Source organism: Paramormyrops kingsleyae, chromosome 21 (assembly GCF_048594095.1).
Source record: "Paramormyrops kingsleyae isolate MSU_618 chromosome 21, PKINGS_0.4, whole genome shotgun sequence".
Lineage (NCBI taxonomy): Eukaryota > Metazoa > Chordata > Actinopteri > Osteoglossiformes > Mormyridae > Paramormyrops > Paramormyrops kingsleyae.
Window position 1 is genome coordinate 21,552,030 of NC_132817.1, and position 25,146 is coordinate 21,577,175.

Sequence of the window (25,146 nt, forward strand, 5' to 3'; positions counted from 1 at the left end):
AGTAAAATCCCGATATAGTGGACTCGCTTATAACGGACAAACAATTTAGTCCCCAGCGCCGCTTTTAGCTGTGGTTTTGTTCGTCTATAACGGATATGCAGCTCCGCCGACAAGGCGCGTGTTGTGCCGGTGATATCCAGCGCAGATACGTAGTCGAGATTATTAATAGTCACGCATCTGCTGAGGTAAAGTTGGATTGCTTTACATGTACAATATAATAATTTATAATAATTTAATGGGGTGTGGCATGAGTAAATGGTGTCCTGTAGTTGTGTTGTGGGCATACAGCAACTCTGCATATAACGGACTTTGGATATAACCGACTGTTTTACCAGGTCCTTTGAAGTCCGTTATAACTGGATCTTACTGTATAGGAGGTAAATGCAAATAGACACATGTTATTTAGTAGCGTAACCAGTGGATATAAAGCCCCAAAGAAAGCTGATACATGGTAAGATATCACCTTCTCTGTGAACGCTGTTTGCCAAATAAATCTAAATGATCTTCAAACATGCGTTCTCTTCTCAGAGCACAATTGGCAAGCTCTTCAAGAAGTAACAGAAATGCGCAGAAACAGACCTATTTATAATCCGCATGATCGCCGTTACTACCATGAAAATAATTTTTACACTTTAAAATAATTTTTTATATTTTACTTTTATAAATTATTCAAATACTTTCATTTTATGAACTGTAGAATGAACAAAACAGCTATAACCGATTATTTTGAACAAACTATAATTACTCAAATGTGCGTACGAATGGTCTTGAGCGTGCGTAGATTCTGTTCTTAGCTAAGATCAAATTCAGATAAGAAAACATTGGTGAATGTCAGAATCTTCGTAAAAGTGCGTACATGGGGTTTAAGAACAAATTTGTTCGTAAGAACGGTTGGTGAATGAGGCCCATTGCTCCTAGAAATATCAGTCTTCTCTGAAATATAATGGAACTCAATGGCATTCTTTCTGTGATGATCAAAGCTCCAAAAATACATTTGACACAATTTAACAGCATTGTCTCTTACCAGAAATCATGGCCCAGTTACTCACGATAATCCACAGAACTTGTAGTGAGCAGTTTGATGTAGGAACTATTTCTGTTGCACCAAACTCTACACCCTAACCATACTACTGCTCAGAAGATAGGGCCAGGTAGGGCTGTTATTTGTATTTTGGGGTGAACTGCCCCTGTAGCTGCTCTATAATATCTGTAATTTTTTGTCTCCTTTGTTTCTAGATGGTTCTCACCCTCCCTCTTCATGCCCATGGCCAGACACTTCTGGTAGCGGCAGTACTGGCACCGGTTCCTCTGTCGCTTGTCGATCAGGCAGTCTTTGCTGTCCCGGCACGTGTAGGTGAGGTCCTTCCGGATGGTTCTCTTGAAGAAGCCTTTGCAGCCCTCGCAGCTGTACACGCCGTAGTGCTTCCCTGTCCGGGGCACAGCAGAGTGCTCAGAGGCTGCCTGCGGTCTGCATTTGGACGTTAACCCCAGAGTACCTTTAACCTCAGTCACCCTGCTGTCAGAATTGATCAAACCAAACCACTTCTACTTCATACTTCTGTCCATAGGTGATTCTACACAATATCAAGGGGCGCTTCAGCCATCCTAATTTTGTCTCATGTCCCCTAAAAAAACTTTACACTGTTCCATTCCATTCAGACTAGTGTGGTGCTGAGGTATCACCCACTGCATGGCTGCACTCGGGTTCTCATCCATGTAGTGGATGCGGCAACATGCCGTATCAGTGTGCGCTCCTTACCGCTCTCCTCTCCCCTGAAAAATTACTTAGATCTGTTACGCATTTCTTCACATCGATAATGGCAAGCCTACTGCCACAACATTCATTCAACTGACCCTAAGTGTCAAATCCTAGAACAGGGGTCTCCAGCTCTGGTCCTGGAGAGCTACCGTCCAGTAGGTTTTCTATCTTACCTGGCTTCTGATGAACCACACTAGTTCTCAGGTAAATACCAGGAACAGGTGTGGCTCATCAGAAGCCAAGTGGGACAGAAAACCTACTGGATAGTAGCTCTCCAGGACCAGAGTTGGAGACCCCTGTCCTACAGTCACCCACAGCTGGACCATTAGTGATACCCAAATGAAGCTTCATGATCCAATTGTTGCATTTTCTGATACCACTAGATGGTGTTCTCCATCCAAAAACAGGCTCAATTCATGCCCCAAAGCAAGCCAAGAGCGCCATCTAGTGGAGTCAAAAATACAGAAAGTAGTTAATGAAGCTTCATTTGGCCATCACTTCTGACCATCTGAAATACTGGGCCAGCAAAATTTATGGGAGCTGGATCTACCTACATTTTTGCTCCCGGTTGGCAAAATGTATTGCTGGGCAAAAGTAATCAGGAGACCACCCCACCCCGGCTCAGAAATAATCAGACTGATTTTTAATCCCAGTGCAGCCCTGCAATCACCCCTGTTTCTGTCCCATTTTATACGCAGTACTAACACAATTCCATAATCAGCAGGTGTTGTGTGTGTTGTAATGCACTACTCCCTATGTGAGACAAAAACAATCACTCGATAATGTGCAAAATGCTGTAAAAACAAGTAAGAGAATGACCCGGGGATAAAAGTCAAACTGAGGTTTTCCAGAATGTTCTAGATGCTGCTACTTGTTGTTCTCCTTCAGTCATTTATTGCTACAATTTAAGTTCACCCATTCCTGATCAGACTCTTACCTGATGAGCGATCCCCACATATTGCACATATGTGTTTGGACATGGAGCCGGGGCTGGTGCACTGGTACCCCCCTACACTGCCCATCCCCACAAGTCCGAGGGGGGGTTTGATGTCCTCTGTGCTGCTCACGTTGCTCAGCTGTGGACAGGGAGAAACTCGGGTGGATCGCTGAGACTGAGAAATTGTCACACTGAGGAGCATGTCGTCATCATTCAGAAGTTGTGGTCAATCCAAAAAGGAAAGGAGAGATTTAATGGTGCAGTGTGGCACAGACTGGCCTCTAAGGGAAGTACACCCACCACTACCTGTGACAGATTGTTCCCTGAATAGCTTACTGGAGCCAAGAACCTCATCCGTGAACTTTTTAAGTTCCATTCCCCAGCACTAGAGGGCAACAGATTCTCAGCTAATTCTTAATGGGCTTTTTAAGGAATACTCATCCAAGTTACAGTACTGGCAATTTCACATAAACCCTGGTGTAACTGCCTTTTAAAAAACTAATTTATCCTCAGATTTTTGTTCAATTGCTCAAATGTAAATCATTATATTATAGCCCTCTAATGTTGCAGGCAAATCCAGGCCAATGGCTGTTTTGAAAATTTCACAGAATTGAGTTCAATTTCCACATAGATCTCAGAATTCAGTAATAAATAACAACAACTATTATATTTTATTATACACAGAGGTGGAAAGTTCAGCTCCAGAAAGTACATATACAGACCAAGGTTTTGTTTCAACCAACCAGTCGAGACTAAAGAGTTACAGTCACTCAACTAACTGGTTGAAACAACATCTTGGTCTGGATTTTTACTTTCTGGACCTGAACTTTCCACCTCTGGTTATATATCAAACGAAAAAATCCGAAAGAAACATTACCCAAATAGAGACAGATGCACCAAAATGTGTTTTCTGTCCAGACGACTGTGTGTTTGGGCACTAAATCTAACCTTGCACAACACAGCAAACTGAAGACAGGCCAATGAACCCAGAAGGCCTCGAATTTCCATGTTTTAAAAATGATCACAGTTCCAAGTTACAGGGCACTTCTGAGTGGCATCGGCGACAGCCCAGCGTGAAAGACAACAGCTGAGCAATGACAGAAGAAATGAGTGTACAGAGATTTGCTAAAAGATCTTGTTTAAAGAGAAAACATTATTCAGTATCAAGGAGTGCAAGGCAATAATGTCACCCCCATTTAAGTGGGCGGGGGCACTGGCCAAATCCTTCATGCTTCAGCATGATAGAGTCAACTCCATCAGCATCCCCTGGGGGAGGGTAGCCAGTGATAACTGACCAATCAGCAGACTGGCTACGGTGAGGCAGTGCCACGCCCATGAGCATGACCCAATAAGAGTCCAAAACCAGAGTCAAGCCAGCAGTGGGAGGCATCTTCACCAGAACTAAGTGGCATTGTGCCAATCAGTTTAAATAGGCATGTGCCTACCTAATATTTTGTAAAAATGTAACATAAAAAATAATCATTCAGTCAAGCAATAAAATGCCTACACTGATTGTGAACAAAACGTGATTAAACTTGCAGTCAGGGTAATCTTGCCAATAAGCTTTCTCCGTCAGATTGCATCTCTTAATCCCCTCTCCCATCCTGCATCATTCCTGTCTTCTACCGATAACTTTACACGTCATCAACGAGTTGTCACCCCGTGACTTTCACGACTCACATCTGAGAGCCATTAAAGAAGGTTAGCTGGACATGTTACGATGTATAATAGTTAAAAAAATTTTCATGAACATTAATATCGGTGTATGTGTATTTTTTACGTCCTGTGTGTGGTCTTGGTTTACACCACGCCGCTGCCAGAACTGATGGCTTTTTGATAGAATGGGGCAGGAACAGCGCCCACCTGTGGACTGTTAAGTGCTCCGTAGTTGATCCCAGGCGTAGATGGCAAGGAGACCGAGGGGGAGCCAAGCGACGAGGTGATGACGGAATAGGGGGAGGCCAGCCCGTTTATGGGAGAACCCATGACACCCATAGGGGAGGGTAGGGGCCGTGCTGGGTTCAGGGAGGTGCTGATGACGGACGGGTGTCCCACCATGGAGCTCATCGGAGACTGGGTGGGGGGCGAGGTCATGTGATCCACACTCAGTGGCATGGAAGAATCTGGAAGGTGGGAATCTGTTATCAATCAATCAATCAATTAGAGCATCAGTACCTGGTCTACAGTCCTGAGAAAGTCCATCCACAAAGGCTAACAAATGGACCCGAAATGATCTTCATTTATGTTTTGTTTATTTAGCAAACACTTTCATCCAAAGCATCGTACAACTGAGAAAGCAGGGGCAGCCTGTTCCTAGAGCAGTTGGGGGGGTTAAGGGCCTTAGTCAGGGGCCCGACAGGGAAACCATTCTGCTGACTATGGGATTTGAACCAACAACCTTCTGATCACAGGCAGAGGTTTTCTGCCTCAAGGCAAAACATAAGTCTTAAAACAAAGTCAAGCAAATAAAGAGGCTTCAGACTGATCCTAACTAAGTGATCAAAAGATTGAGGTGTGGATGTGCATTGTGTTAAAAGACCCTATTAGCTATTTCCACCACTGAACTTCATAGATTCAGATAAGGAAACCCCTCATGTTAAGTCCTGACAGCTAAATTTGTTTCTGCCTATCTGGGGAATACAGGCCAACAATCTGACCTTTAGATGCCTGAACATGTGTAAGGCATCTGTCAGTCAGGAGGAAGCTGAGCCATTACTCCAGGTCAGAGACCTCTATCATGTTACACGCAGAGGACATTGGGCTCTCTCCCAGCCGTGAGTAACCCAAAGCACAAAACGCGTGGGGAAAGCCCTGTGATTCCAATGCAACGCTACAACGGGCACAGAGGCGGGTCACTGCTTCAGAACACCTGATGACAGCTTTTAATGTAACAGCTAATTGTAAGCCAACACCATTAAATGAGTGCTGAAAGGGAAAAGCAAAGGAAAATGGGACAAGGAAGTAGAAACAGAGGAGGAAATGGGAAGTGGAAGGAGGAAATGGGAAGTGGAAGGAGGAAAGGACTTGTTGGAAATCCATTCCAGTTCATCACAATATCTACATCATTTTGACCAATGTCAACTACACCACACACCCAAACACTACATTTTACTTATTCGATGCTTCAGGCTGAAGACAAATTCTGATGCACTAGAGGCTGCATCTGGGAATGTCCTCACTGCCCAAAAGACAGAGACCCAGTCTGTTTTTACTCAATATCCAGGCCAGAGGGTCCTTGTATCTATACATGCCGAAATCAAATAGAGGTTTACTATTTTGTTTTTTATACAAAATCAGAAGCCACTCTCCACATATCTGTAGACACAGAACTGGAATGTTGGCATATCCCCCACATTGCAATAAAAAAAATTTGATGTTGTGGGGACCATTTTTCAGGTCCCCACAAAGATCTGTGAATATAATCAAAAACTCAAAATAATCAAAAACTCAAAAGTTTTGCATTTTGTTTGGTTTACTTATGGTTAAGGTTTGGGCTGGGTAGGGGTTAAGGTCGTCATGTTGGGATTAAAGTTTTCCCCATAGAAATGAATGATGAGTCCCCAGAAAGATATGATTGTGTGTGTGTGTGTGTGTGTGTGTGTGTGTGTGTGTGTGTGTGCATAGCAGCTGGGGGATCTATGCTACTGGCAGCATATTACAGCAAAGTGCCCCCTATGGGTAGAACAAAACATTGCAGCAGGGAGTTTTCTGAAGATAATGCTGCTCCCATAGAGTACATGGACAGCCAGTCTAGGACAAGTAAAAACTGTACAAATAAATTTGTAGAAAAAAATCACTGACTTTCTGTTTCTATTGACTGAAAGTTTCGTCTATAGAACTATTTTGTGTGGGTTGTATTGGGGCCACAATTGCACAGTAGAGAAATTGGCACACTGAGTCGTCTCATTACCAGAGGACACAAACAAGGCCTCGAGAAGTAATCCCACTATTCTTCTTGTCAGAAGGAGACCCACTGGCTCACGGGCGACCTTTGAAGTCCTAACTGAAAGGTCAGAGCGTGAAGTACCTGTAAAATTCAAAAGCAATTACATTGGTATTAAGAGACTGTGGAAATGGGAAACCAGCCCCTCAAAGGGTTTTACAAGAAGAAAAAACCAAACTGGGATGGCAGCAGATGCTGGCAGCTGTATGCGACCCGTTAAGCCTGTGATGCGTCACTGGATTCAGAGAGAGGGGGAAGGAGCACACATTGATACACCCACCACATGACAATCGTGGGTACACATGACACCTCAGAGATGAGAACCCAACCGCATCTGTGTGGCAGGTGATACCTCAGCACAAAGCTAGTTTGAATGGAATGGAACAGCGCAAAGTTTTTTCCTGTGGCTGGAGTGCCAATCCTGCCACCAACCCCCAAATTTTCCCTGAAAGTTGAAGGACCTGCTTGCAGGGCTGGATGTAGATTAATATACCCAGGATGAAGCAACTACAGGTTAAGGGCCCAACAAAGTAGGATGGCTCCTGCCATTCACAGGATTCAAACCAGCAACCTTCCAATTGCTGGCACAGATCCCTAGCCTCAGAACCGCCACTTCAGAGGATTGGGGTCAATTACATTTTAAGTAGCAGCTGATATACCTTGTTGTTGTGTGCAAACTACAGAAAAATGCAAGTGTCTTCCGAAACAAATATATGTGACATGAAAGATGCGAATTACCTGGATTTCTACATTAATAGCTTTTAAAGTATGATCTAATGTTCACCTGAGACATAACAATTTAGACAGTCTTACACATACTAAACACATTTTCCAGGTCATGTTACATTTTACAGGTCATGTAAGGGCATATCTAGGGGACTGGGCTCATTCTAGGTCATTCTAAAATACTGAATTTCTTTTGTTAAAGCGAATCTGTTGTTGATCTTCTCCTATGTTTTGGATCATTGTCATGTTACATGACCCAGCCTTTTGGATTTTAAATCACAGACAGAAGGCCTGACATTCTGAATTAGAATTTAGTAGTAACTTGCATTTCATTGGTCCCACACAGCAAAGCAGTCCCACACCATTGCACATTGATTCACAGCTTGCATGAGCTTTTAGTCTTGGTATGTGGAGTTTTGTTTTCTCAAAACATAATGCTGTGTACACTTGCCAGAAAGTTCTTTTTTTCTCATATGTCCACAGAAAATCGTTCCAGTATTGCCGTGGAACATCCAGGTGGTCTTTAGCAAACTTGAGATGGGCAGCAGTCTTTTTATTTAACCTCACATGAATACCATTCTTGTTCAGTGCTTTTCTGATGAACTTATGACTGATGAACATAGACATTAACAAAGGCTTGAGATGCCTGCGGATCGTTAGTTATCACCCTAGCATTCTTTGTTGCTTGTTTGAGGACTCTGTGGTGTCCCTGCGACGCTTTTCCACAGGCATACAGGAACCAGGCTGTACCTGAGCTGTACCGCGATGAGACACTAGTTACAGCGCGGTTCCAGCTCGCTCCGATTTTCCCCTGCAGAGGGGTCAACTCTGTAAAGGCTTTGCCAGGTTGGGAGAGCGACAGTGACGTAAAACCAAACAGACGCTTATTTACTGGTCATGCGTTGTACGTCAGGATGTACTACGTGCTAATTTCCAATTCAGATGGTGGTGATGCAACCAGCTGGGTTTAGGCCCTGGTAGGAAGCAGGGCCGTGTCAGGGCCGCTGCAGCTCGATTCTTGGGGGCAGCGGCGATGCGCCATAAGAGAGAGTAGCCACAGTGATGCATTTCTTACGCCTGGACTGATGGAGACCCAAGTATTTTGAAGAACTTTTGTAACCCTTTCAAGTATTAAGAGGAGCTTCAGCGACACTTCTGAGGTCAAAATTTTGTGGCAGGGGGATCAAACCCATAGCTGAAGTCATTCCAACCTGATATCAATTTACTATTTTCAATAGGTCATTTCCCTAGAGGTTCACATGATATTAGACGATTTTAGCTATTTGTTCAAAAACGATACTGCACTGTAAAATGTTGTGCGTTTAATTGGTACTTTATTGATCCCCGTGGGGAAATTGTTTTTACGCCTCCCTCAACTTGCTCTTTGTAGAGCAAGCTGTCCGCGAAGGGCAGCCACCCGTAGCGGCGCCCAGGGAGCTGGGGATTGAGGGTCTTGCTCAAGGACCCGCAGACGTGCTGAGGCTGGGCTTGAACCGGCGACCTTGTGATTTCATTCAGGTGAAGTAAGACTATGGGTTTCATTCAGGTGAAGTAAGACTATGGGTTTCATTCAGGTGAAGGCCAGATAACATTGTAGGAGCCATGCAAGCTCAGGGAAACATTTGTTCATATCTGCTTCCTCTTCTCACACACCATCGGATGGGTAAGGTATATGGCGGAATGGTTAAACGTAGCGCTTGATTATACCAAAGAACAAGAAATATAATCTAAAACGAAAAAGAGCCACAGTGCAGGTTCATCGGCATTAAGTGAAATGTAACTCGGAGCCTCTCTTGCTCATGGTAACTCGAGAACTTTGCGAGTAGCGAGCAAAAAAAAAAAGAAAATCTGACATTGGCTCCCAAGCAGCTCTTGGGTCCCCCTTATGGGCCATTGTTTGCTGCTCTTTAGAGAGTCCGCTTCTTTGTAAACAAGGCTGATGTGTTATCAGTCATAGCACCAAGTACCAGCCCCCCCCACCCGGCCTGGTGAACTTCCCCAACCTGTTAGCTGGCCGACAGGACAGATGTCCAGCACAGGGAGGGGGGTGGAAGAAGGGGGGGAGCATTGTCCCCCGTGGGTACAACCACCTCCCTAAATTCAAACCTGATTAAACCTATACTCCCCCCCACCCTACCCCCAAACAAGCCGGGAACACGATATAACAGACCGCCTCTTTCTTTTTTCTTTGTGACAGCATAAATCCTCAGAGATATTTCTTTTTATATATTTTAAAGTAAAATCACATGTCTGCATCAAATGACGCGTCAGGCGGCTTGATGCAACAAGTAGCACTTCCTCATGGAAGGCCTATTTTTGTGTCACTGATAAACAGTCCCATCCTGAACGGGCAGACCGTCCACGTGGCTGAGGATTTAAAAAAAAACAAACACTCAAACGGAATTACTAGATAAATTTACAGCATTGTTCTGCATAATATAGCAACTCGTATTTACAATACTGAAACCATCATTATTTTTACAAGTAGTACTTACAATTATTATTATAAGAGCTTCACAACTATGTGCTGGAAAAGCTTCTGGAAAGTGGATGAATGGGTAACAATAAGAAGAATTAGTGTCATTCATCAAAGCATCATAAACAATCCACTTGTCCAGTACAAAGCAGGTATATTATCATTATTGTTAGCACTGATTGTCACGGTGGCACTTTCTCCAGTGTTGTGCACTATTCCCAGTAATTTGAAGACATGAAAATGACTCTGTGCTGAAAACAGATCTTAGCCCAAAAACAAGCGTTTCATCCGAACACCAAGTGCAGGCTGTCACCATCGCTTGGAGAAAAGACATGTCAGGCCACTGTGAGGAAACTGAAACATTTTTCACATTAAGGTCCCTTTCCAAAATCAGTCCAGACCTCAAATGACTCTATTCTGTGCCACTTCTCCCACCACAGAATGCGTTTCATTTTCTTTTCAGTCGAAACAGTAATTACTACTCCTTTGCACACTGATATGAATGTTTCAGCATTTTTGGCAGGAAAAGTATGTCTGAACCCATACGAAGGCGCTGAACAAAGAAAGAAAACAATGTTAAATAAGTTTCCCCAACTCGTTAAATGCCTGTTAAAAGTTAAATAGATTTGTAAAAAGTACGATGGAAAATACATTAGTTTAGGAGTCACATGACTGTGAAGAAGACCTGACATAGATAGAGATAAAAAGCTTCAGGTCGTAGATAAGGACAAATGCAAATAAAGACTGAGTTAAACATTGCAATCCACATGTTGTGAGGTGCCGGCCTTGGGAGACTCTTGATGCCGCTGTCAGGGACCAATCAATGTCTGTGGGAGCGATCAATGGGCAGGTCTGATTGGGTGTGTCAGGTGGGCTAGCTCCTCCCTCCCGTGGACACGAGGCACATGCAGACAGCCCAGTCCCTCACTGCAAAGCCATGTACTTATGGCAGTACGAGAGTGAGCAGGAGCCCCGTCACACATCCAGGCTGCTTATGCAGAGTATAGAAAATATTACTATCTTGTTATCCATTTAGAATAGAATAGTGATCATTCATTCTCTTTTCTTCTATCCCATCTTGCTCTCCACGAGACATCATACAAGTGTCACAGCACAGGGTCACCACCCCTGGACCAATTGGTGGTTAAGGACCTTGCTCAGGGGCCCAACACCACCATCACTCTGCCAGCCCTGGGGTTTGAACCAGCAACCTTCTGGTCACAGGCACCCAGCATTAACCTTCTAAGCCCCAGACCGTCCCCATTTTCCATTCACAGTTTTCTCACCAGAATACCTTTAACAGCCATAGAAAGACAACTCGCTGTCCACTGTAGAAGACGTCGCAGAACCCAAGCCATAACTCTGCTGCCTGTAACTTATCTTATTTACTACCTGCACTTACTAACTAGAAATACCCTCCTCAAGTGGCCTGGATGAGTGTTACCCTGCATCCAAGCGCTCACATTTGAGATCATTAACAGTTATCCTACCTGCCAGTTACAGTAAACATTACCAATGTGACCAACTTCATCCCCAAAACTTCCTTTTACGCTTTTGTGCAAAAAACAAAAAATCAGGAACCCCCATTATCCGACCGGCCTTCACAAACAAGTTTTTCCTATTTCAGGAAGCAGTCTGAAAGTGTATTGGACTCGGTAACCATGACAACCAAGGCTTGGGAATTAACCTACTAATTCACAAGCTAATTTACTAATGGAAAATTTTTAAATACAATTAAACAGAAAAACTTCTCTCGCCAGTAACTTGCCATTAATGACCAAGATTGATACATGCATTTAAAGTCACAGATAAATTATTTGAATGATAATTTGCCAAAATAAAGCAACCTATAATACATAATAAAACTATCTACTTTACTGGAATGAGTTTTCTTGGAAAGTTGAAAAGTTGCGTATGATGATGTCACCAGCTTGAAAGTATTACATGACAGACTTTGGTCGTGGGCATGAGTCAGGAACATTGCTTAAAATATTTAAAATCGTCTATCAAGGTTGTACACACTGTATTCTGAACATTCAGCTTGGGTAACCAAAAATGCACAGGATATAAAATTGCAGCTTTTCCAGTCATAGAATTTGTTTCTTAACCACGATTGCACCTGCTGGTAGCCAGAAAAGGGGGGGTTTTAAGTGTTAAAAAAAGGTTTTTAAAATAGCCTAGCAAAAGCTTAGCTATCATATCTCAAATATTAAGTATATAATTATTGTTATGATGAAATATGTTTAAATATTAAAAGGGCAATTTAAGTACGATAATATTAAATAATTAGGACAGAAAAAAATACCAGATCATCCATCTATTAAAACACTGTAGAGCTTCTTGGATGTTCAGACCTTCGTTTTTGACAGACAGCTGTCAAAAGCACAGCCCCCCCCCCCCAAACACATTTCTGCTCACATTCTTCGCTACTGCCCCTACATTAAGGATCGTTATCTGAAAAGGAATACTTTTCACTGCAAAAACACAGTGTTGCCGAGAAATACTCATTTCTCATTTGGGAGTTCGGCAGCCAAAACAAAGAAACATTCTGGGACAACAGTCTAGCAAGCGAACAAGAGAAAGAGTCCAATATTAAAAACAATATCATTTACTGTACCTGTTAAGCATGGTGTATGACCCTCATTACGTCATCGTGCCCTACAGAAATACCCTCATATTAATGGTCTTAAAAAGTCTGCAAATTTAAAAATTAAAAATACCAAATAAAACTTTTTATAAAGATAATATACTACGGGTGCATTAATAGTGTTTCACCATCAATAATTCGGTAAGTGACCGAATTCATGTACACCTAAACAAAAATAACGATACGTGAATAAAACTAGTTTTGTCCTTCGCACCAGGATGTGTCTTGCACGAAATAAACCAAGGAGAGTCCGTGTGTTTACGCCGGGCAGTGGCCGAAAAGCGTGCCGCGTATTATATAACAGTAATTCTTATTTACGGCTGCATTTGGGCTTTTAGTGCAGGCAGCAGGGGCCAGCCGCCCTCCCTTTAGCCCCATTTTTGTTTTTGCGCGGTGAGAAATACAGGCCAAACGCTGGATTATGGAGATTCTCTTCAAGCCATTAATTGACGCGGATTAGATTGAAGTCCCTATAAAATCAGGGTGTCGCTTAACTATACTTTTAACTCTAGGCCTATGCGATCTTCGGGGACGCGTGTTCTATTAACAGTCAGTGTTTTGGTAAAAGAATCTCAGAATTCAAACATTCAAGTAGAATTAATAGCTATTATTTGTAAACAAACGAAACCACAGCGATCCCAAGCGCCCGCACTGTAGGCCCAAATGATTAATATTTTCAAGTAGCCTTTTTGATAGAATGAACCCGAATTAATTCAAAGAAAAGTTTACGGGTCAGATGGTTTTAATTAATTTCTTTTCTTGCCGTAGGCCTGCTGCAGTTAATTGGTTAAGTCTCACATTAAATTGCATTGATTCATGTCTTAGCGCAGTCGTTTGCGGTGTTACCAAGTGAACGCGATTTAAATGGATCAAGCATTCCAAGACATGGTCTTGTTAAAGCTTTTTTAAAGAAAGAGAAAACCAGCAAATTAATTACATTGGTGGGGATAAATAGCCTGTAACGAGCCATGTAAACTTTCACACTTGTGAATCGGTTAAATGGATTTATGACAGGTAAAAGACCCCTAGAGTATTTCAGAGTAAGTGGCAGGCATTAAATAAACTGCAGAAATGAAAGGTCTTTAACCCGGGGGAGGGCAAGAAAGTAATCAAGTATCCATAGCCTACATGTTGACTGAAGGGTGAACATATATTCACTCTATGCATGATTGTGGTCTGGGGTGATTTACTCATGATTTACTCATGAAGTACGCTGACACATTCACTCACACACATGCATACACACACACACACACACACAGGCACTGTTTACACAGTGATAACAGCAAGGTGTCACATGGAGTTGAGCCAGGAAGAAACAAACACAAGGAAACTGTCACTGCCGCAACCAGATCCCCTCTTCTGACCAAGTCCCCAGATAAATGGTTCACAAAAGAACTTTCAATGCCAGGGAGACAACGCCAGCTTTGTCCAGCCCATGGAGGTGCTTCACTATACAAACGTAAACGAAACGCGAGATTCCACCTCCAGGGTGCCGGCATTATCTTAGCGCTTGGATGGATCTCCAGAGAGGTCTGCAGGACAATCCAAATATGCTGCTGTAATACACCCAGCCCAGAGCCATTGGCTTGGGAAAAACAATAATCCACATTAAAGAAAGAGCACTAAAAGGACAATTAAATAATTGGACACAGACAGCACAACCACAATGCAAAGCCCTCTGTATTTAACTGTTGGAACTATTACGATCAACCCTACAAAGAAAATTTTATAGTAACACTAAAGTGTGATATTGCCAGATATGTTCGTAGAGGTGTGACAAGGCGTAAAAATACAATTAGGCTTCAAGGGTTAATTGATTATTAATTACAGGATATTTTAAATCAAAGGATTTAAGACAAAATTTTCCCTTGAGCAAAAAAAAAGAGAATTCTGCAGCTGATGTTTGAGGTTCAGATAGAAGCAGGGACATGACTGATCCTGAATGTCAAAGTCCAGACATAAGACACCGACTGAGACTAATCAAACAAATAATTACATTTCACACCAGCTGCAGAAAAAGCCATTACGGCTCAAAACGATCATCTTAAAAAAGAAAATATAATTTGGAAAATATACAGCTTATATGTAAATACTTTTGTTAAAATGCACTAAATTTTGCTAAGCTTGGGCAGCATGTAATTTATTGATAAACAATGATAAAACAGGAAAAAAACATTCAAAGAATGAACAACAGTTCAAACGCTGTTAATTTACTTATTAAATATAATCAACTTATAAGATCATAAATCTGACTTTATACTATATTGCAAGTTAACAGTTTCAATTTTCTTGCAAGCAACAATTACTTATCTGGCTGGCCTTTTTACAAAACAATGTAACTTTCTTCCAAAATATCTGTATTTCTCAATTAATTTTCAACAACTGACGTATACAGCCAATGGTTCTAACTATATGTCACAGTTTTGACTCACTAAAAAACTGCGTTAGGGTGTTAGCCACTAAACTTCTTGTGTCAGACAAACAGATATACATGTAGGGATGGTACGTTTTGCAGTGTCACTGATGAAATATTTCATCAATTACTGTCAACATTTTGAACTCCTATCAATAATCGTGTAAATGCATGACCCATAATGTGCCATTTTAAAGCTTTTAAAAATGTATCTGACATTAAACGGATGCATAATATTACATCTTTGAAATGTCTTCTTCCAAAATATGTTAGTGTTACTTAAAAAAAACTGCACGTACAAATAACGTACAATTACATTCCATGTCTCATTCCATATGAACGTGTAGTGTTACAGCTGAGCGATTAGCTGTGTTTTACACGTGTGGGCTACGTCTCGTCTGAAAATTACTGCTCAGCAGATAAAAAAATAATTCAACCGAAGACAGTTTAACTGGAGAATCACTCGAAAGGCCATATATTACATAACCGCAATTAAAGTGCCAACCCCTGACCCCGCCTGAGAGGAAGAACTGCCGTCACCTGACTTTTTTGCATTAGTACTGCATTCTTGTCAATACTAATTACTGCGAGACAAGTGCAAACTGCGCTGATAAAAGTGGCCACATTGAATTTATAGCTGTCCGTGTAAAGTCCTCTGGTTAAAAACAGCATGTATAACGCGTGCATGTGCAACAAACAAAGCGACTCGGCAAACCTGCGACTGAACAGGGGAAGCGACTGTCAGCGCTGGCTCATCCGGACAAGTGCGATCATACTTACTGAGGTGCAGATATGCGTCATTATTATCCATAGTGTGCAAATTATAGCCCCGTTACTGTACTATGGACGCTGTGGTTTCGCAGTCATAGCAGCATCTCTCTCTCCGGCTTCACTGGGATCTTCAGCGCTGTTACTGAACAGGGGTTTGCCTTCGCTGGGGCCCCGCGAAGGGGGTGGCGAAAAGCGCTGATTCTCCCCAATGACGGCGTATCACACACACTCTGCGAGCCTCGGCGCTCTGCCCAAACAGTCACGCTTACAATTCATACTGTTGCTGCATACTTCGTTATACATAGGGTAGGTGGGGACCTACTTTAAACCGCAAATACAAAATGGCGATGGTTCAAAAGCTGCTTTTTATTAACAGCACTAGAAAAAAATGACCTAGATTTGCTTTTCACGCAATTGCACTGCAATGTATAGCTATTTCTTCTATGCACCACATATAGCTTCCTAAAGAATATGGTATAGCCAAAATGACCATTGACCATGTTATCAATTTTATTGTCATTACGGCTATTTTCTAAATTGTGTCGGAATTTTCTACATCAAACAAAAATGGAATGTATTAATTATATTGTTAAAATGCATATTGTATTTTTCAGAAAACGCATAGTAAGGGACATATTTTTAAAAAACGTTACACAGAAATACAGACACATACATACAAAAGAAATCTCCTTGAAGGATTTTAAAGGGTATCCCTTTAATGATTGCTATATTGGTCCTAGATCCTGATTGGGGGTCTAGAGACCCCCTGGCTACCCCCGCCAGTCTTTTCTTGGAGTAAGGGGTCATCTAAGGGTGAGCTCTCAGCCTGCGAAGGTTACGCAGGAGTCACCGGCATTCAGTCTTGAACTCCGTTTCAGGAGCCGCGAAGTCAGCGATGCTGATGACCACTCAGCCCGTCTGCCGTGCCCCGCAGTCCAGTGGGAAAGGTTTACGCAAAAACACCGACGCAGGAGGATGCTAACAAAGATAAATAGTTTTTCTTACAACTCGAGCCACACAGGGCTTTTCATTTGTTCCTATCGCTAGATAATGTCAATTCATGAAAGTCAAAGAAAAGGGGGAAAAGGATAATTTATCAATCGCCCCTTTTCATTCTCTATTACGGGGAAACAATTTAAAGCGCCGGCGCCAATTTGCCACGTTTTTTACATTCTGCTCGCTGAAGAGTAAACGACGTAATATTTGATGATATGAATAATTTAGCAAATGAGTCAGAAATTGCTTAAATGAAAATGAATTGTAAATACAGATCCTTTCCCCCACAACAAAAAACAGATGCAGATTTTTTTTTTTCTAACAAGGTATCATACAAAAAGTTCGAACCTTTGCAAATATGAGGAAAGCATGAAAACGAGCGCCTGAAAAGCAATGAGTATGAAAAGAGAGAGAGACCTGGTCACCTGACTTACAACAACAGGCAGAGGATGTTTCAATAAACAAGGGTTCCGACACACCCTCTCACTATCCATCATCACCTGAAATCTCAGGGCCCCTCCCCCTACACCAGTCACAATCAATAATGAAAACCTCCTGCAGTAATCCCTTTGTATTCACAACAGAACCCCTAACAAACAATGACCGCAGCCCTAAACATTCACCCAACACCACAAACACAAGCCACTTGCCAGCAGCCATAGCCAAATGCTTGATAAAATCTGCCTCTTTAAACCTTCCCGAGGTCCCCAAAGAGCTCAGAATCACATTCCTGAGTGCGTTTTAAAGCGAACTGGACAGGTCTACAAGGTGGACGAGTGACCACTGGATTTTAACAACAGGTTAAAGAAGACACAATACCCCTTGCATCTGTACACCAACTCAAAGCCCCATCAGTACAGGTACCAGAAGCCGAAGTTATAAAGCGAAAACATTCAGTAAAAATTGCAGTATGTTTTGAAAGATAGCAGGTCATATGAGATATTAGAGTAACCTTTACAATGAAAATGGTAGTCTTTCTGTGTCAAGTCATGGTCTGTTCTGGGGCAGTCCAAGGCACCTTGCTTGTGCTCATTTCTCTAAGTTGACCCTCTGCTAATGACATGGTGACACGGGGGCCAAAGATGGCGGCCGAGAGAAGGATCCTGACCGTGGTCCAGGCGGGGCCTCTCTGATGCAGATGAGGAGCCTGAGAATCCGAAGCGGGATCATTCCCTCCATCTGCTCTGCGATCATTATTTCGTTGGGCTTTATCAAGCCCATGCACAAGCTGAGATGATAAGTGTACCCCCAGTGGATGGTCACTGGGATGGGACGCGACACAAAGATGAGGGAGATCATCAATCTTATGGGTCATCAATCTTGGAAACAAAGAGGCCAACAGACTTCTGCACCGTGAGACGTTTCTTCACTAACATACAGATTTGATATCTTTGCAGAGATTTGAGGGAAGAAAATAACCTCAGTTTCATTTCTGGGCTGGGAATCAGATGAAGTAAGGAATGCTGCTAGACAGGCATGATGACAGACATCAATTTCCAATATGATAGGGTTTTTTTCTGGTATAAATGGCAAGGATTTTCTTTGCTGCCATCTTTAAGTTTCAGTTACATCTGATACTCATTAAATTGCAGAACCCTTGTCTTCATTTTAGTTGTTAATAAAACTTTCCAAATTACAAATTTGTTTGCTTAATAAATTTAACTGTTTAATTATTTAATTATATTATGGAAAAATATATATAAAATCCATCTTATTTGGGTTTTGGTGACATGGACCACTTTGACGTTTTCCTTTTAAATGACTGTTCCTTTGAAAACAGTGATAAAAATGTCAATCATCCCTCTATTTTCTGTAACCACTTATCCTATGGAGCTGATCCCAGAGACTATGGGCATAAGGCAGGGAACAACCCCGGATGGGGTGCCAACCCATCACAGAGCACACTCACACCATTCACTCACTCACACACCTTTCACTCACACACCATTCACTCAAGCACCAGCCTATTCACTCAAACACCCCTCACTCACACACCATTCACTCAAACACCAGCCTATTCACTCAAACACCCCTCACTCACACACCATTCACTCAAACACCAGCCTATTCACTCAAACACCCCTCACTCACACACCATTCACTCAAACACCAGCCTATTCACTCAAACACCCCTCACTCACACACCGGCAGGCAATTTAGTAATGATCAGAGTACCTGGAGGAAACCCCTTGACGACATAGGGAGAACATGCAAACTCCACACATATGGAATCCTGGCAGACACTCGAACCCTGGTTCCAGAGGTGGGAGGCAATAGCGCTAACCACTGCACCCCCCCAGTGTCAATCATTTGTCCTTTAATTCCATTTCCATCCTTCTTCTTCTGACTTTGTCCACTCTTTCCATCAAAAGGTCAGGTTGCATCATTCATAAACAAGGCATGTGATAAGAAAACCTTGAAGGTCCGTATGTTTCACAGCCTTCCCCATTAACACTACTCAGTTCCATTATTTTGGACCTGAGGACCAATCTATTAAGATCTGCAAAAAGGCTACTTTCGCTCCCATCAGAAGCGTGAAAATTAAGTTATTTACAGTAGAAGTACACAGTGACAGAGGACAGTTCCTGACCCTGGTGTATGTGTAAATTAAATATGATTCTACCAGACAAGCGCAGTTGGTGCTTATGGAGTTGCAAGTGCTTATGCAGCTGGTAATTATGCTTAAGAAAAGCAGATAATCCTCTAAAAAGGTATTAGGCCATCAAAGAAAAAAACCAACAGTTCACAGTTGACATCTTCTTAACAAAACACTCTTTATCAGTCCTCCGTTACCATCCATTAGTTCTGCTATAAGAAATTAACAGTGTTGGGCATTTCAGGTCCAGGAACTACAAATCCAGAGACACTGGAGCGGACCTTTGCTATTAAACATTAACTGTCCTGGACAGAGAGCTGATGGGGATGTAACCTCTGAGCTTGGCACGTCACTGGCAAACGGGCGGTGGGAGCAGCGGCTGGGGACAAGGGAAATGGAGGGAAAACCGCAGCACCCCAGGCTGGGTGATAGAGTGCCATGCAGAGTGGGCCATTTCTCAAAAACAAAAAAAATTACTAAGAAGGGCAGATCAGATTCGGTGGGTCAGCATAAGACTCTAAAGAAAAGACTCTAAAGGACCTTAATGTGCTGTCTGGTTTGGGTGGTGGAAACCGGGGCCAAGTGTGAAAGTGTCAGACTAGTCCACACCCAGACTTTCATGGAAATATTTGCTTAGAACCACAGATAGAGCAATCATAAATTCTGCCCCGGGTGAAGTAACAGGAAACAGATGACAGATTTCTCTTTTCTTTAAGATTCTGAACCAAGCAACAATAATATCACTGGGAAGAAAATGTAGAAATGAACTTCGATGAGAAGAATGACCCATGAAGTAGGGAGTAGAGAGGAAATAAATGGTAATTTGGAGACAGCAGCACAAACCAAAGATCAAAAACAGTGTGAGATTAAGGCATAAAATACTGATATTACAACAGCAACGATTCATGGGCTGGGAAACACAACAGGAAGCACAATGCATGAAGCAATCCAGCGGAATGACAAAGCGGAATTCTCAGACCAGTTACTCAACAGCTGGAAAGCACCTGGTATAGACACCAAAAACAGACAGAAATGGCCATTAAAGAGAGACATAGCTGGAACAGAATTTAGTCACTGAACCACCAAAAACTGACAGAATCATTAAAAAATGTAGCATTGGATTCCTAGTGGGAAAAAATGCTTGATTCGTGATCCAAAAAAACCGAGCCTGAAATGCAGGCCAGAGGCTCCAGTGCTGACAGTATTTTGAACATGACAGAATGTAATATCCATTTTCTAACCACTTTTCCTGATGCTTGTAATATGAAATCCTATAATACAATGCAATCTAACCCTAAAGTCAATCATATAACCCATAATGGGATGCTACATCAAAATAATCTCCCTACTGTAAGACAAGTCTGCTTTTCACCACTTACTGATTTGTTGTTATTTGCTATAAATCACAACAGCAGCTAATGAACGGTTATGATGGATGCAGTAAACACATGAATCTTAAGCCAAATGCTCTTTCTCAGCCAGAATTCATGTGATAGGACTTTTCTTACAGTAGAACAATGCTGCGGAGTGTTTGTCGGACTTAAGCAGGAACCCTGGTCCAGGATGACTGATGACATTTAATTTTTCACAAACTCCGTACTGCAGCTCAAATGCATTCTGGGTATTTTGTGCCTGAAAACCACGAGACACTAGAAAGACGTACCTACCCACACACAGCTCCGGAGGTGTGAAGCAGTCATGGTACCTATTCAGCCAGTGGGTGCATCACATGGTATTAGGAAATAGTATAAAAACGAAAATTGAGATCTGCAGCTGTAATACAACAGGGTGGGGGGTGGCATGTGGCTCAGCAGGCTAAGCCTCTGGTTCTGCGATCAGAATGTTGCCAGTTCAAGCCCAGCTTCAGCAGAATAGCCACATGCCCATGGGCCCTTGAGCAAGGCCCTTAACCCACAGCTCCATGCTCACTTACAAACATGTCATGGAGAGCAAGATGGGGCAGGCAAAAAGAAAATTCCTCTACAAGGATCAATAAAGTGTTATAACTTTTATTGTGGAAAATGCAGATGCAGTGCACTTATCTATAAAATGGTCATTCTCACAAAGTAACAACAGTTGTTCACTTATATAGATTCATAATACAATTAATGCAAAAGACATATTTCATTTATAATCAGTTGTGAAAGGCTTTTAATCAAGATACTTGGCAGGGCTGCTTTGTAGTTTATAAAGCCTAAATCCATTCTGCACAGATTTAATACTTAGGAAAACACAGTCTGTGGCTGCATTATGTTATATCCTCTTAATTCTCAGTCTGTGGCTCAGGGCTAAACGTGGTTAATATGTTAACTAAATATGGACTAAACCTAGCATATATATATATATTGTATAACTTAATTTTTTGTTGCAAATCACAATGTAGAGTATATACTGAAAATAATCGTGAAATGTCCTACAACATGTTCTCTGAACAACAAATACAATGAGAACTGATGTTAAATTTCTGTACATGTTCATGAAAGTTCATTGAAATGTATTTTGAAAGCATGTTTCAAAAGGCAATTCCAAGTGCAGACTTAAGAACATTTATACACACACATACATGTTTGTATTCTTATCTTTGTGGGGACTCCATTCTAATCTCTAATCCCAACATGACGACCTTAACCCCTACCCAGCCCTAACCCTAACCATAAGTAACCAAACAAAATACAAGACGTGTGGGACTTTTAGTTTTTTAATTGCAGTCACTGATTTTTATTAAATTGAGTTTCCCCTTCTGGGAACCGAAAAATGGTCCCCACAACGTCAAAATAAAAGGGTTTTATCACATTGTGGGGACATTTGGTCCCCACAATGTAGTGTATACCTGGACTACACACACACAGACACACACACACACACACACACACACACACGCATGATTCTGAAAGACCACCTCAGGTTAAGCTGAACCTGTCCTGAGGAAACTGAGGAGATTATGACTTAGACATCTGCTCTTGAATGCTTTACACACAGCAGAAGATAATCCCAAACCTATGTATATACCCTGAAAGCAGGCCAACTTTATTAACATGGAGCCCAGCTAAAAAAATCATAACGGACTATTAGCTTAGATGCTAATGTCTCAGCATTACAGATCTGAAAGCCTGTTAGCGTGCCAGTGCATCACACACCCTCTATTTGATTTCTGCAAAATTAAATGACCGTGACCTTTCGCTCCTTTAAATCACTCAAGATGTCCCAAATCCACAGAGCACCACTTAAAACTAAGTCAAATGTCTCAGGGTTGGATGGAAGAATTGTAACGAAACCATGTTGTGATTTCCCAGTGCAAATAGAACGTCTATAAAATTAATATACACTTAAATTCATAGATTTCAAAATGGAAAGAATAACATGAAACTTGAGAAAATGAACAAGGTGCAGTTTTCACCAAAGTATTTATTTAACTGTTTCAGGTGTAACAGACATGTGACGGGATCTCCACTGACTCTGCCTGATTGTGTGAGTTCTGTTTTTTCATATGTGTGAGACAGGAAGTGCATGTAATCATTTTTGCGTTTTAAAAGAAGACTGACCTCCAGGCAGCTTTGCAATTTACTGTGGCACTGTCTTCTCGTGCTTCTGACAGTGGTCCAAATTGTGACCATTTCTAAAAAAAAAAAACACTAAAAGACTGGTCCACATGACTTAGGGACGAGAATGCCCAGCAATTTGGCGACTCCTGTGGACCACAGAAGTTGGCCAGCAGGGGGCATCATTGTTAAGATATTGAACTCGACCCCCTACTGGCCTGAACATCCAATCTCAACCTAAAGGGCAGCAGTTTTAGTGACAGCATGGTGTGCTCTACCAAGTCTGAATCAGCCCCTGCACACATAGTGTCCAGCTATGGAATGCCAGCTTAATAAACATATAATATAAATTTGTGATAATAGTCTAACACATAGGTCCAACAGGGTCTTAGTAGAATAACAAATGCATGAATGAACAAAGCATGAAAGCTTTGTCAATAACCTCTGAGGTGAAAGAGGATCCCGGTAGCATGAGGGCAGTGTGTGCCCTCCTTTAGCAGTGCTAGAAAGTCAGTTCACAGAAAAAAAAATGCTTCTGCTATTTCTTTGACGTACTTTGGTCTGTACGTCACGGGAAGTACAGTTATACCGGAATATTGCCGAATATTTGCCCAAGACAACATGTGTAACTGAAACCAAGACAATGGCCAGTTGTAAAATGCTTGCTGTCACTAATTTAGTCACCATACTTGTGCCGTGTCATGCTTCTAAACTATCACTATAACACTGCATCACCCCTCCATGTAGAACCTCATGGGGGCGACTCTGCTGCACCCTCTTTTCAAGGGAAAAAAATGAGTATTTGACTCCCTCACAGATGACTTGCAACAAAGGAAAGACTGAGGCCAGAATATGACCTTCCTGGGCAAGTCTAGCTATTTACAAAGAGAAGGATTCGGACAGTAAGCATCCTCAGCAAATGTACAGACAGAGGAGAAGCCCTGTCACTGTGTTGTGTATACACACTGTATCCTTTATATACACTGTAAGTAAAAACTCACTCTGTTTGATGGATGGGGGGGAGGCAAACGTCCTGGAGATGCTGCCACTCTGGCAAAGTCTTTCTCCCACAGCATGTGATTTTAATCTATACTTGCAATCCTACACCGCATTTCCAAGGCCAATAAATTTCAACACAGTTGTCAACACGCCCTCAAGGCACTGAAATGCAAACTATTTATAGTTCAAGCCCCAGATTTTCGGTCGGGCCAATTTGGGGGGAGTTACAGTTGACTGGAGTAAATTAAATGAAAAACAGGATTCGAAAGCAAAAAAAGAGGATCTCTGATATTTTAATTCGTTGTGTGTTTATTTAACTCTTGGTGGGGGGACTGTATCCAACAAGAGAAGAATCAAAGAGGCAGGGAATTAAATCTGTCTGAGTCCATGTTTGGCTCAGTTATTTGCAAGTCAAACATACCTCAGCATATTGAATCATTATCCTCTGAATATATATGCACTAAACACAATATTAAAAGCCTCTAACACTCATGAAAACATACATTTCTTTGAAGACCATCTTTTGGTCAATAGACTCAATACATTCTTCCATCTCTTTTCTAAACTAGTTACCTAAGGGAGGCTTTGCAGTAAAATTAAGGGTCATGTTAACATTCCCGTAATTTGGAAATAAGATAAAATGACACCATATTGGATAAACGGTTGGTTGGATTTGACGGATGAACTGTAAACTGTTCTATTTCAGATAAATGGCTTAAGCGGACGTGAGAGGGAAAATGGCAAATCTCAAAAATGTACGTATTTAGCACCATCTAGTGGTGAAATTCGACCAATTGTCAAAAATAACCAGAATGTCATTCTTCCATACAACAATGTCAATAACCCGTTACTAATGCTGATAATCATCTTGCAGCGCATATGAAATATTTTTTCCCGCTTATAAACTCTCCGGAACACTAATCTGCAAAAGAAAAATCAGCGATTTTAAAAGTTGTCAGATTACGAAACATTGATAGGAGTTAATTTTAGATGCATCCAGATTGCACTGCTTGGAACTCCACTCGGCGCTGTGACATTCGCGGAAATAATGTGACATTTACCTGTGCCGCCCCCCAGGCATAAATGTTGCTCGGATGCGCATTCCTGAAACGCTCCCGCGGCGTGTCCAGAAGATTCCGCACCTTCGGGATTTCGCGATGCGCCACTTTTGATTGGCCTTCCCGCTTCGGACATGATCCGCACCGCCTAGCGGCTGGGCGCCCTCGAAACGCCCACAGTCCGCTTAGACAGCAATGTCGTCATCGTGGCAAAACGCAAACTCTAACTCACTTTGCCCGCTTTAGTAACAGAAATCCATTCACAAGTTCTGGTAAATTCGTA

General features: G+C 42.0%; 1 protein-coding gene across 6 annotated transcripts in view; it reads right to left on the reverse strand.

Annotated features, from left to right (window-relative positions):
• rxrga (retinoid x receptor, gamma a) overlaps positions 1-25,118 on the reverse strand; it is a 30,257-nt gene extending 5,139 nt beyond the window's left edge. For 2 of the 6 annotated variants that reach the window (XM_023806492.2, XM_023806491.2), the window contains exons 1-5: positions 24,867-25,118; positions 6,607-6,723; positions 4,560-4,819; positions 2,697-2,835; positions 1,248-1,427 (exon numbers count right to left, since the gene is read on the reverse strand). In XM_023806492.2, coding sequence (XP_023662260.1) covers positions 1,248-1,427; positions 2,697-2,835; positions 4,560-4,819; positions 6,607-6,723; positions 24,867-24,999 — 829 coding nt within the window. In that variant the 5' untranslated portion in view covers positions 25,000-25,118. Of the gene's footprint in view, positions 1-1,247; positions 1,428-2,696; positions 2,836-4,559; positions 4,835-6,606; positions 6,724-15,684; positions 15,953-24,866 lie in introns of those variants that run through there. The other 4 variants (XM_023806493.2, XM_023806495.2, XM_023806494.2 and 1 more) reach the window with 4 other exon arrangements.
• Between the last annotated feature and the right edge of the window lie 28 nt (positions 25,119-25,146).